The sequence below is a fragment of the Prionailurus bengalensis genome, chromosome C1 (assembly GCF_016509475.1).
Source record: "Prionailurus bengalensis isolate Pbe53 chromosome C1, Fcat_Pben_1.1_paternal_pri, whole genome shotgun sequence".
NCBI classification, from domain to species: domain Eukaryota; kingdom Metazoa; phylum Chordata; class Mammalia; order Carnivora; family Felidae; genus Prionailurus; species Prionailurus bengalensis.
In genome coordinates, this window is record NC_057345.1 from 83,291,005 (window position 1) to 83,311,091 (window position 20,087).

Here is a 20,087-nt window from a genome sequence, read left to right on the forward strand (position 1 = left end):
CAGTGAGCTTTCCAGTCATGTTCTCTGCCAGTCCTTACCAGTTTGCCAATTACACAAGCTGCTTCCCAGACATCAGACACAAATTCCACAAGACTGCTGTGCAAGCGTACCCTAATTAACCATCAGCTTAATTAGACAATTTACTGTGTAATTAGCAGGCAATTAGTCAACACCTCTCAGATCTTATTGACTGCTGTGACAGCCTTTCCGTCTCTCCACATTCCAATACACAACAGCGACCATGTTTCTAGCACTCTTCAACCCGGTACGACATGGCTCTAGATGGAGAAGTGGGTAATATTATATAACAAAGGAAAAAATCAATATGTAGCCTGTCCAATTATTGAACTCTTTATAAACATGCCTTTTATTTAATACTGGAATTCCAATATTAAAGATATTTTAAGTATCTGCTCCAAATACGGCTTGATAGCCAACTTCCAAATATGTTTTATTTCATGTTTTAATGCAAAACAATTTCAGTTGTATGTACTGTGAATTATGCTCCATGACCAGCTATGCCTATAGTAATTTGAGTGAATTATTTGATATGTGTGTATCAGCCCTACTCAATTAAATCCCATTAATGTTAATAGCAGTTATAGACACAAATGCCACAAAAACTGATGGAACATATTCTAGAGTTGGACAGCACTTTCTAGTTTTCTTTCAGTGCACTATGAACAGGTTCAGAAACAGAGAGTCACCACTTGGTGTTTTAACATTTACAATAACACTTATCAATTTTACATGAAAAAGCATTTTTAAACACAGTTTTCTCTGAGCCCATGTGTATGTTGCATAACATCCACTTGCTCTTTGCATTGAAATTTCTGACCCCTATAAAAATACTTCCCATTTTCTGAAGATTTTATGACTGGTAACTAATGAGATCCCAACAGCTATAAGGAAGAACAATTCTTTATCTTTTTTCTTTTCAGAAATATTAAAGAATTTTACTGAATGACTTAAAAGCCATAAAATCTCCTGTTAATGGAAAGGAACAGAAAGGAAGGATATGTGACCATCCCTTCATAGTTTAATTGGTTAGTTGTCATCTACATTTCCTGATAGCTGATAAACTAAAATAAGTATAAAGTACTTACTACAACAGAACTATTCCTATACTATTTACAAGTTTCCTTTACCAACAATTTTCTCTGTTTCCTTTTTGAATATAAGGGTCCAAAAATTCTAGGCAAGGAGAACAGTCAGTGAAGGGCCATAGGTGAGAATGAGGTTGGCTTATTGGAACAACCCAGAAAAGGCCATTATGGCTCTCGCTTAATTGGCACAAGGTGAAATCAAATGAGATGAGGTCTGAGAGACAGGCAGGAGTCAGATGATAAAATGATTGTATAAGGATTTTGGATCTTATTCAAGGGCTATGGGAAGTCATTGGAATATTTTAAGCAAGGGAGGGACATCATATGATTTTTTTTGTAAGACACAATTTAGGCTATGTTATGGAGGCTGGAATGTAGGACAGATGAGAGTGGAAACAGGGAGGCTCTTGTACAGGGCTAGTAGAGTATTCAGTGAGAAATCATGGGGACTTGGATGTGGGTGGTACTGGTGAAGATGAGTCCTTAAATGAGAAGAGCAAAATTACAGTGATTTTATGCTTTAATAAATGATTACATAACAACTAATGTTTTAGTTTGGTATGCAAATTGTGGTAAGAATAACAATAACTTTTACTGATATGGTGTTTTACATGTTACAAATCATTTTTTACATCTTTTTTTTTTAGAGAGGGAGAATGTGAGCAGGGAAGAGGGGTGGGGGGTGGGGAGAGAGAGAGAGAGAGAGAGAGAGAGAGAGAGAGAGAGAGAGAGAGAGAGAGAAACTTAAGCAGGCTCCATGCTCAGTGTGGAGCCTGACATAGGGCTCGATCTCATGGTCCTGTGATCATAACCTGAGCCAAAATCAAGAGTGGGATGCTCAACCGACTGAACCACCCAGGTGCCCCATCTTTACATCTTCTATTTTTCAAAAATTCAAACTGAGTATCCCTAGAATACTATAAGAAAAGGAAAGCAGGTATTATGTTATTAGTGAGCATGCTGAAGTTTACAGAAGTTAAATAATTTATTATTGACAGTCACATTACCTAGGAAAGAGATAGCCCTCAACACTTTCTTCCAAATAAAGGGAAACAGTTGTAATACTTGAATAATAACTATTATGGTTTGCTGTGAAAACCATGATTGAAAACTTAAGTTAAAATAACTCCTCTACACTTCTGCATGAAATCTCATTTTTTTTTCAATACATATTTTTCTTTATATAGTTTGTTTTTACCTTTGGTGCCATAACATTTCTCTTCATATTTATCAAGAGAAGATTTCAAAATACAATGTAATGTTTGTTTATTCACCCACTGAAAAACTGTTTATATGCTAAGTGGCTGCTTACCTTATGCTGACTATGGCAGAAAATCCAAGTATCCTTGTGGCAACCTCAGAATTCCAGCTACAGTGAACCGAACTGAACAATGACCCCAGCTCTTGTGCTGTGAAATCCATCCCTGCATTGTACTGCATTCCTACAACTCAGCCAATGATTGAACAGAACACAGAGACTAACTCATGATCTTTCCTGAGAACTGAGGACTTTGTAAAGACTTTGCTGAAATTTACTTAGATGCAAGACATTCTAGGCAGGATGCTTACACTCAACCTTCCTTCCTCTCTCCTTCACCTGGAGGCAGGCTTACACTGTGGTCTTATGGCTCTCCCAGCCATATGCTCCACCTTCCTCCCTATTTTCTTTCACAGGTATTTCACCTAATAAAATTCTTGCATGTTTAATCCCATCTTGGCAACTTGTTAGTGGAAGACCTGGACTAAAACAATTGTGATGTCATGTTAAATGACACTTAAATGATCAATTACATGATATCCACATGGGCGTCTGAGAGGCTCAGTTGGTTAAGTGTCCAACTTTGGCTCAGGTAATGATCTCATGGCTTGTGGGTTTGAGCCTCACATCAGGCTCTGCATGGATTTGTGGTCGACTTGGGATTCTATCTCCCTCTCTCTCTGCCGCTCCCAACTTGCCCTCTCTCTCTCGCCCAAATAAGTAAACTTTAAAAAAATGATACCCACAAAATCTAGAAAAAAATCTCAGTATGAGAGACATTTTATAAAATTTAAGAAACTTTTATAATGTGCTTTCATGTAATTAATGTCAATAGTTAAAATTTGACATAGACTTTAGCAATATAACAGAGTTTCAAAATGTGGATTTTGGCTAAGATCTTAAGAGGAATTGAAATAAACTACAAAAATAAAGTTTCCCCTTGCAGAATTATTCAAGTACATGACAAGAATCTGCTTAGAGAACTTTTATACCCTTTTCCCTTAGTAAGAATACAAAAGGTAGGGATGTTGGAGGTTATAAAATTATTTCTTTGGATCATACTAATTGTGCATTCAGAGTCTCACTGCTATCCCCAAGACCCAAGACAGGGGCTGAAAGAAACCCTGAGAATATTCAATATGTGTTCCCTGCAATTTCTTTTTCCTTTTGGAGGGGAAGGCACAGTGTGTAGTGTGCCAGCTCTGTTTGATATGTCTAAATAGTAACATCTGGGTTGTCTGCTGCTGAAAAATGAGCTAAAAGAGATGCAACTGTACCTTGACCAGCCTGCATTCCTAGTATTTGTCAGGGAAAAGGAAATATAAGATTTTCCTGTGGGCCATTTAAGGGTCCCATATAGAATAAGGTAGTGTGAAGTCACTCTAAGGTCTATTCAGTAGGGACCCCTGAATAGGCAAAGAAGTCTCAGCAAAGAAATGTTACATAACTCAAGGGCTCCTACAAGTTGTGTAGGGAGTAAGTTATAACCAAAGATTCAAAAGAACCATAGCAGAAAGTTCCCCAATGATGGAAGCAAGTTTTGAAGAACCCATGACAGCACTCAAGAAAAAAGCCTAAAATATGTCCTCTAAAGAAGACGATTATAGCTGTACAAAATTACATTTATCCAAAAAAGTGAAATTGTTCATCATGAAATAGTGATATTTATCAATTCAATATTCACAATATTACTAAACAATGTGCCACACTCCAAAACACATCTGTCCTACTGATTAGGCTAGGGAAATAGTCAACATGTACTTTTAAGTTCCTTCATATGCAAAGTCTGAAGGTTACAGGACCTGCCTTCCGAGGGCTTACATTCAGGAAAGAAAAAACAGAAACAAACACATAAAAAATCCATTCTATCTTATGTCAATTGAGAAAAACTTTATAAAAGTTTCTACATTTCCTGATAGCTGATAAACTAAAATAAGTATAAAGTACTTACTACAACAGAACTATTCCTATACTATTTACAAGTTTCCTTTACCAACAATTTTCTCTGTTTCCTTTTTGAATATAAGGGTCCAAAAATTCTAGGCAAGGAGAACAGTCAGTGAAGGGCCATAGGTGAGAATGAGACTCAGGAGAAGATAACCATTGGTCAACAGCCACAGAGGACTTGAATGGCTTTTTAATATTTGAATAGAAGAAGAAATCATCTTTCTTTTTTCTTTAAAATTTTATTATGAAAATGTTCAAACTACAGAAAAGTTGAAAGAATTTTACAGTGAATGCTTATGTACATTTAAATTCTATAATCAGTGATTTGCTGAATTTACTCTATCACATGCCCATCTCAATATAGCCATCAACTCACCTCTTTATTTTTTTGATGCATTTCAGAGTAAGTTGCAAACATACATATTCTTCAATCCTAAATGTGTCACTACTCATATTATTAACTAGAATTCAATATTTGTTTGCTTTCATTCTGTAAAATTTACATGCAGTGAAATGCACTGATCTTAAGTATACCATGAAGAACAAATCATCTTAAGGAAGAAAAAGGGTAAAATTAAGGTATAGATGACATAAACACAATAAGTCCAGTGATTAGATTGGTTTAATCAGAAAAGAGAGACTCTGTGAGAAAGAGTTGAAGATATTATTAAAAGTGGTGAATGCGAGGGGTGCCTGGGTGTCGCAGTAGGTTAAGGAACTCACTTTTGGTTTCGGCTCAGGTCATGATCTCATGGTTTTGTGAGTTCGACCCCACATCAGGTTCTACACACAGATGGAGTGTGGAGCCTGCTTTAGATTCTTTCTCTCCCCCTCACTGTCTGCCCCTCCCCCTCTCATGCACACACACTCTCTCTCTCAAAATAAATAAGTAAACTTTAAAAAAAATTAAAAAAAAATAAATGAAAATGGTGACTGGGAGATACATTATGATTAATAGCAAATTCCAAATTGAATTATCTAATTCCTCTGCTAAAACCTCCACAGGTTCCCTGAGGTCTATATAATCATATTTAAATTCCTGGCCTAAAAGGCCTTTCCCATAGTCTCTCCAGCTACTTACACCACCTCATGATACATATGCTGAATCTTACTTAAGATTTAGCGGCTGAATCTTAAATATGCTTGGCACTCTTATGACCATGAATGTCCATGTGCTATCCTTCTGCCTAGAATAAAGATGAAGCTCCAATGTGAAGTCTTTTTTCTTTTTAAAAATGGAGGAAACTACTGTTTATTAAGTAACATATTTAGTCCAAGAATCTTTGTTGCCTTATGTCAACATTCAGTCAGTCCTACTGGGTCTTTTAACATATACTCTGAACTAGAATTTAAGTTTTATAGGGCAAAGACCATTCACATACACACACACACACACACACATGTACATATATACATATATACATATACATATACATATACATATACATATACATATACATATATACATATATACATATATATATATATATATATGATTGTGTCATATATAATGATTGTGTCTAATAAATGTTTGTTGAGTGAATGAGATCCAAAAGAGGGCGTACAAAGGACATGAGCAACAGCTCTCAGGATACATCTAGTCTAGACCATATACGTAAAAGCAATGCTTTCCTTGATGATACTTTTAGATAAATTTTAACTTTGAGGGTGAATTGGCAGAAGAGGAATGATAACTTGTTTCAAACATGTGGGATACTATGGAAAAACTTGCAAATGAGTAAGCAGAACAGGATAAAAAGAGCAGCAGACTTAGCTGAAGTAAAAGTAGTAGATGAAGAAGTGGAGTAAGGTAACTGGCATATGAAAAGGAAGTTGGCTGAACATTTCTCTAGGAAAGCAGTCACTTCCTTCTGTAAGCATCTAATGACACCTCATTTCAGAAACAGTGGTGATTGGATATGAAACCAATTGCAAGTCATGTAAGAAAAAGGAGCATAGAGGGAACCGCAATTTAAAACTGAGTATGTCTTACAACAAAATGGCCAATGTAGGTACATCTCCAATAAAAAAAAAACTTGGCAGTGAGGTAATCACTGGGTTTTATATTTAAAGTATTTTAACAATGGATATTGTTAAACAATGTATGCCTACATAGTAATGACTACAGTCTTGTTAAAAATCAATGAAGAAAATACAAAGCCAAGGAGTATATTACGGAATTCAAGTCATGTTAATTTCAACCAAGGCTGTATCATCCAAACATAGCCAGAATATGGATATTTTTGACCAGTTAAATTTAAATTCTGCAAAAGAATTATGTGAGACAGGATAAGAGTAAAATTAGTTTCTCAAACAGCAGAACTGTACTTTATGAAAATTTCCATTAGCCATGTTTATGAGAATTTTCCATTAACCTTGACACCAGTTACTTTAAAAACAAAACAAAACAAAACAAAAACTCCAAAGCTGAAAGAAGTACTAGTTAGGTTCTTCTAACTGCTAAGCCAAATCAAAATTGTGCATGTCAATTTATATTATTAAAAAGTCTATTTGAGTCTCACCTTGTCCACCCTACCAAAATGATTAACTAATTAACAAGTGTGAAATCACAGCCTGAAATGGAAGAGGGGAAGATGTAATTATATTGGAAAATTGATTGGTCTGCTTTATAGTCAACTAGCCCAATTGTGAAATAAAAGGTAAAAAAGATTGGGAGCAATTTAAATATCTTTAATAATGTACCTGGTTAAAAATATTATTTTGGCTACAATTAAAGGATTTATAGTTAATATTAGAAGTACTTGCATTAACCTATGCTTGGAAACATCTTAATCTATATTTTCTATTGAACAGACTAAGTCTGGCATATGTGTGGCATGGTGGAAAACAATGATTAGAACTTTGGAGAAAGATGTGGAATATTTTTCGTTAAATTCTAATTTGCAAGACTTAGCTTCAGTATTCAAAGTGTACACACAAATGGGCATATAGGAATACACATTTTCTTTTGTTGTTGAAAAGATCAGGGTTGCTTCATAGGAAAGCTTGCTAGATAGTGATAAAGTGAGCATTTGGTTGAAATCTCCCATAGGATGATTACATGTGAACTGTAACCTTTTAATCAACCCATTCTTTATAATTTGAGGATGAGTCAATTTTAACAATTTCAATACAATAAATCTAAATAACAAAGAACCTAATCAGGTGAAAATCAAACTATGAGTAGACAGAAATCACTTATGGTTTTAGCATGTTAAAAGTCTCCCAGATAAGTTTACATTGAATTTGTTTAAATAATTATAACTCCTTAGTTAGTGCATAAATATATATCATGAGAACAATGCTGCACGATAAATAGAAATTAATTATGTACCAAATTTGAAGCTAGAACTATATCAAGGAAAATAATGCACTGGACAGCTGTTCATTTATTGTTTCATAGACTTTCATGATAATGTTATGTAGAAACTCAATAACAATAAAATAAATCAGTTTGACTTAATGTTTAAAAAATTCAGATCTTTATTTCTAATAAGGCCTTTTAAAGTAAGTTAGAAGAATAAAGTGTAGTCTTTTGTTGTAATCCAAAGAGAATTACCCAAGCTCTAAAGTATTATTACATAACATATTTGTGAAATTTTTCTTAACAGTTCTAAATATTATTTTTAGCATTTATAGTCCTGACAGTGTTATTCCTGAATCCTTGTCTGGTTGATAGGTGCTAGCAATTTGTGCAAATGTAGGCAACTTCCTCTCAATTAAGATAATGTGGATCGAAACAAGTTTCTTGAAATCCACATGGGAGAACAGACAACCTACATGGTAAAAAGTCTGCAAACCTTATTATAGAAAGGAAAACAGGACTATTTAGAAAGGAAAAAGAAAAGGCTTGTTGATAGGACATGAGAGCTGTCTCCAAGTAACTGAAGAGCTGTCATGTGGAATTGTGGTTCAAATTAGAATCCTATAATTATTCATTCATCTAACAAGTATGCATTGCATCCTTCCTATCTGCCAGACCTGGTTCTTGGCACTGGGCATACAGTAGTGAGCAAGAAAGACAACATCCCTCTTCTTATTAATCTTACTTCATATGGCTAAAACAGAAAAATAAACAAGTAAACAAAAACATGATCAAGAGAATGGTAATTCCACATCATGGTAAGCGCAGTGAAAGAAAAAAACAAAAACAGGGAAATGTGGCACAGGAAGAGAGTTTTGAGTCATCAGTAAAGGCTTCTCTGATGAGCTAATTTCTCACCTGAGAACTGAATGAGAAGCAAGAGCTCTATGTACAAAGAGGGCAAAGCATTCTAGGCAGAGCAAACACTAGCAAAATGGCCTAAGAGGAGAATCCTGCCATGTTGGAGGGCTAGAAAGAGGGACAGTGTGGCTGGAAAAAAACTGGCACAGGAGACTGGCTTTTGACAATGGATTAACAGTGGATTTCCAGAAGGTTTTATTTTATTTTTTTTCTTTGTCAAGCTTTTATTAAATTCTAGTTAGTTAAGGGGCGCCTGGGTGGCGCAGTCGGTTAAAGCATCCGACTTCAGCCAGGTCACGATCTCGCGGTCCGTGAGTTCGAGCCCCGCGTCGGGCTCTGGGCTGATGGCTCAGAGCCTGGAGCCTGTTTCCGATTCTGTGTCTCCCTCTCTCTCTGCCCCTCCCCCGTTCATGCTCTGTCTCTCTCTGTCCCCAAAATAAATAAATATTGAAAAAAAAAATTCTAGTTAGTTAACATACAGTGCAATATTTAGTGATTCATCACCCTCAGCCACCCAGGTGCCCGTCTCAAGAAGATTTTTAAATCAAAATTCTGTCTCCATGAAACTATACATAAAACCAAGACAGAAATAAAATCATAGGTGCTGCTCTGCTTGAGGCAGGGGATAGACAGCCCTCAGTGTTCCTGCCCAGCTGAACTCCAGGTCCCTGCCAAACACTGATGGAGTCAAACTGCCTTCAGGTTAGACATAAAATAATGAGATTCAGAGAGGATAAAGTAGAAAATATGATATAGAGGAAAGCATCCGGATTTGTATCAAATAGACCTTGGTTCAATTCTGGTGCGGTGGATTTAAGTGTTGGATGGGAGGAACTATTTCCATGCTTCTAAATCCTGGTCTGGCCTTGTGACCTGCTCTAACCAACAGAATAAGGGTGGAAATGACACTGTGTAACATCTGAGCCTCAGAGTCACAATTTCCACTCTTGCATTTTTAGAATACAGCCACCTTGTGAACAAGCCAAGTACAGTCTTTTTGAAGATGAGACCATAGGGAGACCCAGGCCCAGTTATGCCAGCTGAGGGCCCAAGCATGTGCATAAAGCCATCAAGGACCAGCAGCCACCAAGTCTGTCAACTAACTGAGAGAAAACTAACATGAGAGAAAACAACTCATGTCACATGGGCAGAGTCAAGCCCACCCAGCTGTGCCCTGACCAAATTGCCGAATTCTAGAACCAACAGCAGATTAGTTGTTTTAAGCTACTAAATTGTGAGGTGCTTTGATGTGCAGCAATAGATAAGTAATACAGAAATTGGTTATGTTTGCTAGCCATAACAGAATCTAAATCGTGTGGCATCGGCTTTCAAAATGAGAGGGGGGCAGAGACCTCTCTTGGAAAATTAAAAGTAGGCTGCTAGCAAAAGCTGGAAAAACGGTGAACAAACTGCTAGTGGAGGCTTGAAACGCAGTGTGAAAATTGTTAGTGGAGACTGGGAAAAGGGTGGCCTATGTTATGTGGTGGCAGAACAACTGGCAAGAATGTCACTGGTGATAATTCAGAAGATATAAATGTACATAACGCATGTGTAGATCTGACTAAAGAAATCGCTAGACAGAACACTCAAAGTGTCAGTTGAATGTTTCTACCCAAGAATAATAAGGTATTGTAAGAGAGAAAATAGCTAAATAAGGATATATGTAATTTGATAAGCAAATCTAGAGCAAAGCCAAGAATTGCTTGTGTTAGAAAATAAAACAATTCTGTGTACTTCGTCTACCCCAGAAGGAAAAGATTTTCAAAGTAAAAAATGACCTTAGGGTAAAGATCCCATCAAGAGTGTTGCTATGTGATACTTTGTTAAGATTTTAGAAAGATTTAAAGCAGGTCCTAGTAGATTCTCTCAGGTAGACAATATTGATTCTAAGAATCTAAAGGATATTGTGCCACAGCAGGAAGATATGTCCAAAATAGAGAGAAATATGTCTCAAAAAGAATTATGAATGTGAGTTTAGGGCATGTAGTCAGCTCTTGATAGATTCAAAAAGTTTTTCACAAAGTTTTCTGATGACATCACTAAGAACTAGGACTAAAAGGGACAACTAAAATAAAGAGAACAGGGGTTCTTAACTTTCTGTGGGCAGAAACAGGTTGAAAAACTGCCAAGAATGGCCATGATTGGCCATTTCTAAACAAAACAAAACACAACTCAGAGGATAGAATCAAGAGCCCAAATGACACATCCGGTAGCAGACAGGAACAATGGATTAGGAAACCATTACCAGGGAGAAGAACAGGGTCCTACTCTAGGAATATCCCCTATTCACAGAGCAAGAGACCCTGACAACACGTGACCAACTGAATTTTATAATTGCTGCAGACATGGGGTGCCTGGGTGGCTCAGTTGGTTAAGCGTCTGACTTCAGCTCAGGTCATGATCTTGCAGTTCTTGAGTTCGAGCCTGCATTGGGCTCTGTGCTGACAGCATGGAGTCTAGAGCCTGACTCAGATTTTCTCTCTCTCTCTCTCTCTCTCTTTTTCTCTCTCTCTCTTTTTCTCTCTCTCTCCCTCTCTCTCTCTGCCCCTCTCCTGCTTGTGCTCTCTCTCTCTCTCAAAAATAAACATTAAACAAAATGTTATAAAAAATTGCTGCAGACAGTGATTTCTAAATCCCAGACATTTATTTTATTTGTGAATGAGAGTATCTATTAAGGTTCTCTTGACTGTATAATTTTATTTTGGGTGTATAGAGGATAGTCAACTTGTCTTTCTATTTCATAGTATCCTGGATAAAGCAAGCTGAACCCAACCAGCCTCATTTGCCTTTGAACTTAATATAGATCATAAGATCATAGACTTTGAGACTAATGCCATAACTGAATGACATTTTTTGGTATCTTGGAAAGGGGTGGATGCATTTTGCAGGTGGGAGGGATTTGAACTACTGGGACCAGAGGGCAAATAAGTACTGTTGGCAATGATGGCTGCCATCCACTTTCCATGCTATAAACATGGCCATTTGTGATTTGATTTTGCTGTTCTTCCCATAAATAAGCAGAAGGTATTTACCTACTTCTTGAATATAACATGTACAGCATATCTTGTAATTTGCTTTAACCAAGAAAGTATGGTGGAACTGACAGCGTGTGACTTTTGAGGGTTTATTTCAACAGGCTTTGCAGCTTCCACACTTGCCCTCTTGGAGCACTGCCACCTTGCGAACAAGCCCAACCTAGCCTCCTTGATGAGCCACCATTAGGCAAGAGGGAGAATAAAGAGACAGAGAGAGAGAGTCTTAGCTGTCTCAGCAATTACGCAACTCCAGGTGAGGGTCCATATACACGAATGAGGCCCTCTTGCCAGTCCCCAGGCATCCCTCTAACTGACTGAAAATGCATAAATGAACCCTAAAGATACCTTGTGAAGCAGAAGAACTGCCCACATAAACTCAGCCAAATTGCCAATATACATGATTCTGAGCAAATAAATAACTGTTGTTCTAAGTCCTGGGCAACTGGTTTAACTTTCTCACTGATTTATTTCACATGAAAAAATTTAAAAAATACTGTCTATCTTATAGTCATATTATGACGATTCAAAGAATAACTTATGAAAAATATTTGGCAATGTCTATACTTTCAAAGCAGTCAATAAATGGTAGTTAATTATGATAAATTCTAACAAAACAATGTACAATGTTCAACAATTTGTGCAAGGTAGTGATTTAGAAGGAGCTTTGGACAGAGACTGGAGTCTCCCAGGCCAAATTTGTTTTCCCTAGATGTCACTGCCTGTCCATACTTATTAGCCTTTCTCTAGGGTATTTATTTACTGGGGAAAAAACCCCACCATATTTAAAAATCAACAATTCATTTATGTTAGTAAGTTAGACTAATTTATTCCAAGATATCTCTGAAGGCAGAACTATAAAACATGGATGGAACTTATGAGAAAGGCCAATTTGGGGTCAATAAAAGGAAGATGTTTCTTTTTTTTTTTTTTTTACTGTTTATTTATTTTGAGGGAGAGAGAGACAGAGTGCCAGAAGGGGAGGGGCAGAGAGGGAGACACAGAATCTGAAGCAGGCTCCAAGCTCCAAGCTGTCAGCACAGAGCCCGACGTGGGGCTCAAGTCCACGGAACCGCGAGATCGTGAGCTAAGCCGAAGTCAGATGTTTAATCAACTGAGCCACCCAGGTGCCTCAAAAGGAAGATATTTCTAAAATGGGTTTTTTCATAGCTATAAAAGGTTGCATTGCCTTAAAGATCTAGCATATTCCTTGTCACTAAAAGCACTCAGAAACAAGTTACATTTATTCTGTTATAGCTATTGACACATGAGCTTAGATAGCTGGTCGGATGATTTTTATTTCCCTTCCTAAAATTGTGCAATACATATTATTTTTCTCAAAAATTCTCAATATTTTAAAGACTCTTAAGTCTTAAAACACTACCCATGCATTAAAAAACCCCACTGACATTTTCATTTTTAGACATGTATATATGCACTACAGAAAGCAACATGGGATATGAAAATTTTAAATTGGCCTTTTCTCCTTTGATTGAGATCAATACTCAGAACAGTCAATTTTTTTATGTGGTAACTGTCTGTTCATATGGCTGAAAAAAAAAAGAAAATATGCTTTTGCCAAAAATCTATTTATTCGTTTATTGATTCATTTATCCAACAAATATTTATGAAACATTTATCAAACTCTTCCTGTACACTAAGCATTGTGTTATGTGGTATAAGTTTGTATTTTATGGAAAAAAGCTACTATCAACATTTGATTCCAAATAAATAATGAAGAATCTTAACTATTTCTCAGTTTTTGGTTTTTGGTATTTTTTGTTGACTCATTATGTGTGTATGTATTTATCTCATCATCTGATACTTATTAAAACAAAGCATATGCATTCAAGACATTTTCTCACTAAAATTCCATCACAAGTTTATTCTAATATCTATGCTACATAGTTTATAAATTAAGTGAACTTTTGCTTAGGTTTGAATTCTATTTGGAATAGTAATAAACACTTCTGGGTTTATTTATCTATGTAGTGAGAAAGATACATGCAGCATGCACTTACAGATTACATATTTGTAGTATATAATATGTGTATGTCTGATAAAATAAAATTTATGATATGATTCTCCCAAATATTTTTATCTATTTTATCTGTTATCAGTATAATGTGGACACGAGTCAGGAGGTTCTTTTATGTGAAGTCTAAACAATTTTTAATATTACCAGTTAAACAGAGCATTTCTCTGGTTTGTCATGATAGTTTAGCTTTAATTGAGCTTGACATCGATTTCTCTTCCACCTTTGTTTAGTTAAACAGGAACACAATATATATTTATTTATGAAAAGAATTTATAATTGTATTTTAAATATTTTATGATGATATTTTAAATATCAACTTTATAAAACATAAACAGAATCTCAAGAAAGGCAATCTACATATTTTGGGGCGTTCTAGAAAGGCTGATTTGGGAAGGAAGAACGTAGTTAATAAAAGCCATCTTTCATGTTATTTAACACAAAAGCAAACACAGATCTTTTTATATTTGACATTAAAAATCTGATCATTTGCCTCCCTAAAGAAACCACATACAGCTTTTATACAGACTGCACAGTAAAGAATAATAATATTTCTGTTTACTGAGATATCAACTGGCATTTCACTGTAAGTCAATGGTCTATCGTTGCTACAGCGTATTAGACCTCAATCTGGCATCTACAAATGTCAAGAGTATAAAAAAAGGTATAGGATGAAAATCAAAAGCATGTTCCAAACTCCCCAAAAAAATAAAAAAAAAGGGAAACAAAGTTCACCTAAACATATTTGCTGCAGAAATCAGTGCAATATTCAGCTGTCAATCTACAAAAACAACGAGGGAGCCACCCTGTCAGTAGGACAGGATAATAAAATTTCCAGCAGATGTTCAGGCAGGGCTCTAATTTTTACTGAACTCCCTTGGTAAGCATTTAATTTCTTTATCATATGCAGGCTCGGCAAATTGTACTTCATCAAAACTGTATTGTGAAATATTAATATTTCATATGATAACAAAACTCCATAGAATAACCTTTGTCATATTAAGAGCATCCAAATTTCAAATGTCAAGATTCTGAATTTTAATACATTTTAAGTAGATTCTTGAAATGGCATAATAAATTATAATAAGGCTAATCTAAACTGGTATGCTATAATGTCACACAAATGTATAGTCATATAATATTTTAATAGATTTCTTTAGTAAGAAACTGTGGGAAAAACATGTTTATACCAACTGAGTTGTGTGCTACAACATTTCATCAATAAGAAAGCACAGATGTTCATAAGACAATTTTACATTCACAATAGGTATAATCACTATTTAGGGACAATATAAGAAAATTAAGAAAAACCCTACATCTCTATGAAGCAAACTGACTACTTCCGAAAACCATGTATGGCCATTATATAAGCCCACAGTGGCATCATTATTTATGTCATTATAATCAGCAAAAATACATCTGAAATAGCCTTTGCACAAATATTGTGTTGTACCCGCCATTAAAGTAAGTAACAGAGAGCTTCCTAAAACCCCCAACATTATGTTTTATATGCCAAATTTAATTTGCATTTGTTCCTTACTCTCGCTTTGAACCAGCATCACAGACTTGTGAATTGATAGATTAAATTCAAATTGGAGGTTTAGAAGGAAGTTAGCTTCCACATTTATTTCTGCTGCTGATCCTAATAAAGGCAACTGCTCCTAGGTTACCGAAAGAGACAGCATCACAAATCAATGCATGTCACCAACAGAGTAAAGACAGATGTCTCTGATTAATCAGAATTCAATTTTTTTGCACGCAAACAGCAAATTCAAAGCAAACATTTTTTTCTACAATTCTTCGCCTGTACATGATTAGCCATCTATTGCTGTTTACATATAAAAATTTTAAAACAGTGTAACTAATGTAGTCATTAAATGGTATCAAAGACTCAGTTTTCCTCAGTGGATTAAACATTTGACTACAGCTTTTGAGTTATTCTTAAAGGATGAATTGAAACAAAGACAAATATACTATCAATATTCTACAAAGCCGTAAACAATTGATTAATGATATTCTAAAGCTGAATCCAGTAAGTTGTTTATTCTTATACTTTGTTTAACCAAAGTATTTCTATGTATTCAACCAATTTATTTGAAAAAGAATCTTCCTTTAGTTATTTAAACATAAAAACATTTATAATATTTTTTATGCCCTGGTTTTTCTAACTTTTGAGGAATCTCTAGATTTTCTTCATCACACCTACACATAGCATCTTGTAAAGCTGTCAGAATAAGACAGCTGTAATGTTTTAGCCATACTAATGCTAGCTATTGATCCTAGTAAGAGGAGAAAGAAGGAAAGAATGTGCTTAATGGGGCATATTTGTTCTCTATTATTTTCTTTGCCTACGGATAAGGCTGATTTAAATAATGATACACTTTTCTTGGTCACTAGACTCACACATTCTTATACATTAATTATTACTAACTACCAGTTAGTACTAAATACATAGATTCAGCATTTAAAATTTTATCAATAAAAGGTCTAATAATGTTAAATTCTGTGCTTTTCTACTTCAAAACCATATAAGGATGCAACCTTCTATTGTATAAATCATACTACTTTAAAAACATGTATTTATATGCTTTCTGTATTTTAAAGAATTCATCTCAACTGTAATATGTACTTTATTTTCTTCTAAGTATGTCCACTTACAGTGTGGGTACAAAGTCATAATGGCAAATTAAACTCGGGCATATATACTTTGAAAAGTTTCTGTACTTAAAAATTCAAGAAGAATCTTATTACCAGCACAAATGAGCTACACTGAATGATTCTTTTTGACATGAACTGGATCCCAGGATTATGTACAAACCATATCCATAGTCTCTCTCACTTTGAGTTCAGGCATAGGTCCTCATCCACACACATTCACAAATCACGAAAGAATTAATAATGCCAAAATAAAATTCATGAGTTTGTGATTATTAAATGAAATAGGCACTTTTGTAATATAGATGTTTTTGATGCTTCCTAGACAAAACAAATGAGAAACAGATGCCCTTCCAAGCAACAGAAAGATTGGAAAGAAAATAAAAACTAATTTGCAACCATAGGTCTGGCCCAGTAGTTGAATAACTACTATTTCTTGGTCAGGCAAATCTTGCCATTATAATATTTATGCCCTAATTAAAATACATGATAGACATTTAAACATGACTTCAAAAATATATTCTTACCTTATCAAGAGAGAAAGTTTTTGTCAGGGCAAAACCCCATCCAGCTTCAAAAGCTCTTCGAATCATTGATGTACTGGTAGCTGGAGTTGCACTAGCAAGACCAAAAGGATTTCTGAACTTCAGTCCAGCCATTTCCACACTAATGTCCACCAGATCAATAGGGGTGTAAAAGAGGGGCAGTTCAGGCTTGGCAGAAACAGAAGCTCCATATTGTGACTGCAAAAAACAAAGAATCAATAGTTGTTCTTGTATCATATCTGATTTTTCCATACAATCTTTTACAAAAATCACTTCAACACAGCATTTGAATTAATACAGATTACACTGGTCTGTTTACCATGATGAAAACTGGCAAAAAGTCAGTTAGCAGTGAACCAAATTCATATAACATCATCTTTTTTCTAATTTAAAAGGCATTATAGAGGGTATTAACAGAAATAAAATCAATTAAATAAACAAACAAAAAAACTCTACTTAAAACATACAGAGATTCAAACACAAAAGGGAATAATTTCAGAATTTATTTCCCTGGTCCCATAAAGCAGCCTTTTTGTCTTAATTTGTGGAAATGTCTTTACTGCTCAGAGATACGGGCGGCAGCAAGTCAGGGGGCCTAAATTCAATTTCCAGTACTCTCACTTCTGTTTATGAGATTTTAGGAAAGCCACCTAATATGTCCATGTCTTTTTCTCCTCCACCGTTTTCAGTACAGCAGCAGGAATGTTGGTTGCCTAATTTCCTACCTCATAGGGGTATTGGAAAATGCAGGAGATCATAAGCCACAGGAAGACAACTAATTTGGAAAGTGGGAAATGTACTCATGTGCATGAGGAGAGTTTCTTTTTTCAGAAACCAAGCCGGCACCTAACACTTAAGGCTGAAACCTTCAACTGGCTCTCAACACTGTAAAATTACCTTTCTTAAAGGGACATTGTAGTAATGTTACCTTCCAGTATGAAAACGCTTATGCAAAGTGCATGGCACACTGAAGGAGAGTAGGTATTTGCTAATTGTTGTCTCTTCCTGACTGGGGACGTTATTAAAGATCTCATCTAGCCTTTGGTTTAATAAGTGTCTCTGTCTCTGTCTCCTTCCTTGTCTCCCTCCTTCCCTTTCTCTCTATTTATCTCTGAAAGACAAATAATACTGGCAAATATTAAAAGGGTGAGTTTTCTAAGCCAAAGTGGTTACTGAATGGATAGAGCTAGTTAATTCCAAAGTAAGAATCCCTTTCTCTTGTGAACCATCACTCAAAGGAAAAGTTGTTTGAGCATAACTTTAATTTTACAGGAGTGTGTCTTATGTAGATAAAAATTGCCATGACTTGCATACAAATTATTTCTGGACCTCCACCATTTATAATGCAAAGGAAAGTTCACTTAATATGTAAAAAGGCATCAAACTTGTCAATTGAAAGACTAATGTGTCTCCTGCACCTACAGAGAGGTGCCTGATCACATCAAAGCTTCAAGTATGGCAGGCATCTTCTGCCAGGAATGTTCTGGCACATTTCTGAATATCAGTCAGTCCTGTTGTGAACATTAATTTCTCCTGTCCTCATGTGGAATTGTAATGCTATTAAAAAGATTATTAGCAAAGGCAAAAGGTATAATGTAGAATATACGGAATTAATATATGTCAGTTTGATGTGTGTGTGTGTGTGCGTGCGTGTCTGTGTGAATTTGTACAGGGGTGTATGGGGGGGGGGAAAGACCTTGATGTGATTTTCTCAACTGCAAAATCATAGTTTAAATTGAATCAAGCAAATTTAGGCTAGACTTAGGAAGACTTTCCTGACACCACATATTGGTTAATACTGGGAAAAATTTAGATGCACTTTTCGTATCTGAGGAATCTCAGAAATTTCAGGCAACTTTGTGTCTGAGGCTAACAGCAGAAATGCATATGGCTCTATATTCTTTATTAGGTGAGGTGAATGATACTATGAGTTTTCTTTTCTTTTTAAGGTTTTGTAATGAAATATCTAATCTCTTTAATCTTACAGATGAACTTCTTAATAATCATAGCTATATGACACTAGGCAATGGTCCAAGGAGCAGATATGTATGTATAGTTCAACTTGCATTTCTTAGTTTATGTAGCTTACAATAAATAAGGCATTGCCCTGAAATTCTTAAGAAGGTTGCTGCCTTAATATAAAAAGGGAATTATGGAGAAAAACTTTGCAAGATTTTCCTTAAGCTTCAAAACAAAAATATAAAACAAACCAAAGCAAACAACAACTAACAAAATATAAACATACACGTAAAACTCTTTCAACTGAGAACTACAGCTTCTTATAAAATATGTATTTTCTTTTATTGACAAAATACTATTGATGTGTATGCATATATGATAGAATCTCAAATCTTTAATAGGCGGTTATTTTTCATACTGTGCCTACAGGGTTTTTGTTTTGTTTTGTCTTTGAGACTTTTTACCACAGTGTGGTGCTACAGCAACCTATTCTGTGCAACCTCACGATTTACTCATGCCCAATGTATGCTTCCTTTTCTGAAGTTTAAAAGCCTGTTCCCCTCTCTACCCTTGCTCAGTCAACTTAAGCATTTCAAATTTCAGCTCTCACCATGAGGCTAATTCCTCCCAAATTCCATTCATAACCTCCAAACTCAGATTTCCAAGAGACTTCAAGACCTTTGGATATGGATGTTGTGCTGTTAATTAAAACTCAACTGCTTCAAAGTGTATCCCATATTCTCCTCTAAAGAATATGTGAGCCAGATTTTCAATTTCAGACAATACTATTTTCCAGTTATCCAACAGTATTAGTAAATAACAAATGTAAGGAACAACCTATATTGTGTTAACTATACTGGAATTAAAACTAAAACTTAATAAAATAAAAAAATACTTAATTTAAAAAAAGAAAGAAAGAAACAACCTACATGGTGAGCTATGAAAATTAGTTCCCCAATAATACCACTGTGAAAAGGAATATTATACTGGCATCAGACTGATACAGAAACTGATACAGAAAATAAAAACTGTATTGACATGAATGCCTTTTTATCCTGTACTAAGTGAAAAAACAATGGGTTAACATTATATGTAAATCCAAAAGTTTTCAGTAAAAAATAAGTAAACAAATAAATATTTAATATATGTTTGCTATATATTATTATATGTATTGCTATGCATCTCTCTGTTTATCCATCTATCATAAAGAGTAAATATCAATATCTTAACCAGCACTATCTGAACTGTAAGATGACTGTTAATTTTTAAATTTTGCCTTATTTTATTTTTTATACTTTCAATACTGACCATAAATTAATTTATAT

The 20,087-nt window shown here is 35.1% G+C and overlaps 1 protein-coding gene across 1 annotated transcript in view; it reads right to left on the reverse strand.

Annotated features, from left to right (window-relative positions):
• The window catches only part of DPYD (dihydropyrimidine dehydrogenase), an 862,317-nt gene that overhangs the window by 382,040 nt on the left and 460,190 nt on the right, over positions 1 to 20,087 (reverse strand). The window contains 1 exon segment of the mRNA XM_043575643.1: positions 16,786 to 17,001. Coding sequence (XP_043431578.1) covers positions 16,786 to 17,001 — 216 coding nt within the window.